This window comes from Salvelinus sp. IW2-2015, unplaced genomic scaffold, assembly GCF_002910315.2.
Source record: "Salvelinus sp. IW2-2015 unplaced genomic scaffold, ASM291031v2 Un_scaffold345, whole genome shotgun sequence".
Classification (NCBI taxonomy): domain Eukaryota; kingdom Metazoa; phylum Chordata; class Actinopteri; order Salmoniformes; family Salmonidae; genus Salvelinus; species Salvelinus sp. IW2-2015.
Window position 1 is genome coordinate 52,011 of NW_019942543.1, and position 4,925 is coordinate 56,935.

Genomic DNA, 4,925 nt, shown 5'->3' on the forward strand with positions numbered 1-4,925 from the left:
ATTTATTAGTGGTACCATTGTGTTCTGTAATTTAAATTGGAGCTTTGTAAGTTATTTGCCCAGTATTACGAGATGGCTGTCTTTCTACATTGATAGTAATACAACTTTGAAGACAAACACACACACACACACCTTGCATGTGACCTAGCAGCGCTCCACCCACATCTTACTAGTTAAACAGGAAGAAGTAGAATAACACAGCAGCACAGTAGCATGCAGCTATTCAGCGATACTCTCAGCGTTCATTGTTTACTGATTTGATTTATTTGCATTATCTATGGACTTTGTTCATTGGAATCGTTGGAAATAATCAACATTCAAACAACCATCGAAGACAAAGAGACAGCATAATCAAAACTGTGGTCTACTGACCTCGCTGCTGTAATTTTTCAAAAGTGAAAGTAAGCCTCGTGAAAGTAAACCTTAATTCCAGAAGCCATTACAAAAGAGAGACAGTGGTGGTGAAAAATGGCAACTAAACCTTCTCTACCAGAGGAGGATCTCTGCTGTCCTGTGTGTTGTAATATTTTCAGGGATCCAGTTTTCCTGCCGTGTACTCACAGCATCTGCAAAGCCTGTCTTCAGGAATTCTGGAAACAGAAGGGATCTCGGGAATGTCCAATGTGCCGGGAAAGATTGGCAATGGAAAACCCCCCATGTAACCTGGTTTTAAAGAACCTGTGTGAGGCCTTCTTACAGGAGCAAAGTCAGAGAGATTCAACAAGGTCAGAGGTGCTCTGCAGTCGGCACAGTGAGAAACTCAAACTATTCTGTCTGGATGATAAGCAGCCCATCTGTGTGGTGTGTCGGGATTCAAAAATACATAAAAAGCATGACTGTATCCCCACGGATGAAGCTGCACTGGATTATAAGGAGGAAGTTAAGACTGCACTGAAACCCTTAAAGGAGACGCTGGAGGACTATAAGGAAATTAAACTGATCTGTGATCAAACAGCAGAGCACATTAAGAGCCAGGCAGAGCACACAGAGAAGCAAATTAAGAAGGAGTTTAAGAAGCTTCACCAGTTTCTACAAGATGAAGAGGAGGCCAGGATTGCTGCACTGGGGAAGGAAGAGAAGCAGAAGAGTCAGATGATGAAGACGAAGATTGAAGAGATGACCAGAGAGATCTCTTCACTTTTAGACACAATCAGAGACATAGAGAAGGAGCTGGGAGGTGAAGACATCTCATTCCTGCAGAACTACAATGCCACAGTGAAAAGAGCCCAGTACACACTGCCAAATCCACAGAGGGTTTCAGGATCACTGATCCATGTGGCAAAGCACCTGGGAAACCTGCAGTTCAGAGTCTGGGAGAAGATGCAGGGGATAGTTAAATACACTAATTTGATTCKGGACCCCAACACTGCCCATCCACATCTCATCCTGTCTGAGGATCTGACTAGTATGATATACTGTGATGAGCCACAGCAGCTTCCTGACAACCTAGAGAGATTTGATGAATGCTTTGTGGTCCTGGGCTCTGAGGGCGTTAGCTCAGGGACAAATAGCTGGGACATTGATGTTGGAGGAAATAAAGCCTGGGTCCTGGTTGTGGCCCCAGACTCTGTCCAGAGGGAGGGCGAGTTCGGCTTCAGACATAGAACCTTGGGTGTGTGGTGTATTGATGAGAAATATTATACACATTCCTTATCAGAGGCACTTACTCCATCCACTCCATTCAAAGTGAGTAAGCCCCAGAAAATCAGAATGCAGCTGGACTGGGAAAAAGGACAGCTCTCATTTGTTGACCCAGTCAATAACACGCAACTTCATAAATTCATGCATACTTTCAAAGATAGAGTCTTTCCATACATCTCTAGCAAACACCCTCTTAGGATTTCTTTGTCAGGGGATTCCGCCTCTGTCCAAATCAGGTACAAACATGCTGTAAACTAGTCAGTAACACTCACTGATTTCCTTCAGTGCAAGATTCTCACAGAGGGAGAGCACAGACTGTGATGGCGTGAACAGGACCTTCCTCCATCAACAATACTCCTGCTGTAACTCTCACCTGTCGAACAACATGCTGTTTAGAACTATGTCCATTTGTATAACAGCATGTAAATACATGTTATGTTGCATTGCTTATTACTGTTATCAGTGGGGATTTCCATTTCCTGTGTGTTATAGAGCAGGATTCTTAAAGTGTTCTGTTCTGAGGCCCCGTTCCAAGGCCCCCAAAATGTGTGCTCAATATTCATTCTTGATGCTGACAATATGAAATTGAACAATGTTTTAGGCCTAATTCCTGTAAAACACTGTTTAACAGTTTGTTCGTGTGAGATGTTTTGCCTTTTCTATTGTTTTTTGTTGTTGTTATTTTCATTTTTCATTTTATATTTGCTTTTTCAGGAACCCCTGGGATGCATCAAACAGACACATGACATTGTGACTGTGACACATTGCTGAAGCCTTCTGTAATGTATTCTTAGTACTGTAATACCTATAGCATACTGGCATTAATATTTCCTTCATTGTTTTTTCTTTGAGTATTTCAGAATAATTCTTTATTCTGTCCATTCAATTAGTTTAATCCTGATTTTTGTGTTCCAATAACCAGTCCCACAGTAATGTCCAATTATTTTCTTGGGCAATGTCGACCCTTGGTGGTTAGAGTAGACTACTACGACTGAGATTGATCATAAAAAATGTTTTGATAAGCTTTATTGGTGACCATTTGTGATGGTCCGCAGTTTATTTCATAGAGTGCTCCGTAAGCTACCCCCTAGTGGGCAGAGCTAGGCATGTTGCACTAGGACACATTTTAGTTAGGTGAAAAGCCTCTCATTTTACAATGGGTCCGCGTGGTTCAGTGTAGCCTAGTTATGCTAATATATTTGAGACCAGTGTATTACAGTTAATTTCGTCTTTGACTTAATAAGTCAAACGTATTTGAATAGATAACAGGGAAACAACAATGAGTCCCAGACAGTTCGCAATAGAACATACCAGATGAGGGCATCGTTTACTACCTAAATTATTGGGATCATCTGGTTATCACCAGTGTTTGGAATGCAGTGAGCTCATTGGCAAAACAGACCATGATCATTACGCAGGTGCACCTTGTGCTGGGGACAATGAAAGGTCACTCTAAAATGTGCAGTTTTGTAACAGAACACAATGCCACAGATGTCTCAAGTTTTGAGGGAGCGTGCAATTGGCAAGCTGACYGCACAAATGTCCACAGTCATGTGAAATCCATAGATTAGGGCCTAGTGAATTTATTTTTTTACTGATTTCCTTATATGAACTGTAACTCGGTAAAATCGTAGAAATTTTTGCATGTTGCGTTTATATTTTTGTTCAGTATAATTAAATTGTGTTATGTTTGAAAAGATGGGTCTGGCTGAGAATAGAACATTCAGTTTTCTGCCTGAGTGTGGCGCTGTTTACTGCAATTGTCTAGATTATCTTGTGACCAGAACAAAACTACTTATTTTATTAAATTAGAGATTTAAATGAATTGTGTTTCTTTAAATAGAGGGCCTGGCTGACATGGACTGTTTCCTCACCTTATTCTCCTTGTGGTTATCCATGATTGTTGGTTATTTACCAGGGAACAAGAAGTGAAAACGAAACAAGGACTGAAGCGATAGACTCCTTATTTTCCTCAACTACAGATTGAAATAAATGGTGTGTCTTTGAAAAGAAAACACATCAAGGGGAAAGGATCCACAGACACAGAGGCTGAATATCTTTCTGCGCATATCTTTATTAACAATGCTGGCTGCCATGGTTAACGCAAACGCAATACATTGAATGCTTACTGAATTGACTCCGAAAAGTAACATAAGTAGGCCTACAGTATCACAGTGAGGTCAAACAGGTGTGTGTTAGTCCGATTATCCAGTGCATGTGGTGTACAATGGTTTTAGCCATGCTCTCACTCACCCTCCCCTTCTGGAGGGCCTGAGGCTCTTGGACCACAACTGAGAACAACCTGGTGTAACGCTTGTCTGAAGAAGAGGACCAAAGCGCAGCGTGGTACATGTTCATGCTTCTTTATTAAAACTGAACACCAAACAAAACAACAAAAGAACAACGAACGTCACGTCTTGAAGGCTACACAGAGCTAACAAAAACCAACATCCCACAACCTAAGGTGGCAAAACAGGCTGCCTAAGTATGATTCCCAATCAGAGACAACGATAGACAGCTGTCCCTGATTGAGAACCATACCCGGCCAAAACATAGAAACAAAAATCATAGAAATAAAGAACATAGAATGCCCACCCAAATCACACCCTGACCAAATCAAATAGAGACATAAAAAGGCTCTCTAAGGTCAGGGCGTGACACCTGGCCTGACACCTGGACGTGCTTGGCCCAATCCTACCTGGCCCGCCTCTACCTGCTACCTGCCTGTTGCTGCCTCCACTGGTTATTTCTCCCTCTCAAGTCACTGACTTCCCACACACCCAGAAACTTGGATTCCATTACTTTTCGTCCAACATCTTTATGAAAACTAGTCTGACCATAGGGTCTTGAAGTGTTAGTACTTTGTTTATATTCGTTATGGATATTGTCTGAATCTGCTGGCCATTAATACTGGTATTGCTCTTTCCTTATTGAAATGGTGAATAAAGGAAGACTATGCTTTTATTTTCAATTAGGACACAATGAAGACATTGTTAGATTGAATGTATGCCTTTATACGGTCTGTATCTCTGTATCCCAGCAAGTCAAATAAAGATTTGTGCCAACTGGAAGTGTGACTTCTTTCCCCATTGATTTCCTAAGGCGGAGGTATTTAGTCAGTCATTCCATACCAAGGCTAGATGAGGCGAAATAGGAAGCCGATTCTAGATTTCATTTTGGATTGGAGATGCTTGATGTGAGTCTGGAAGGAGAGTATACAGTCTAACCAGACACCTAGGTATTTGTAGTTGTTAACATATTCTAAGTCAGAACCGTCCAGAGTA

General features: G+C 41.5%; 1 protein-coding gene across 1 annotated transcript; it reads left to right on the forward strand.

Annotated features, from left to right (window-relative positions):
- The first annotated feature begins 187 nt into the window (after positions 1 to 187).
- On the forward strand, positions 188 to 4,712 carry LOC112068242 (zinc-binding protein A33-like). Its single transcript, XM_024135338.2, has one exon. The coding sequence runs from the start codon at positions 469 to 471 to the stop codon at positions 1,897 to 1,899; it is 1,431 nt and encodes a 476-aa protein (XP_023991106.1). The 5' UTR covers positions 188 to 468; the 3' UTR covers positions 1,900 to 4,712.
- Positions 4,713 to 4,925: the final 213 nt, after the last annotated feature.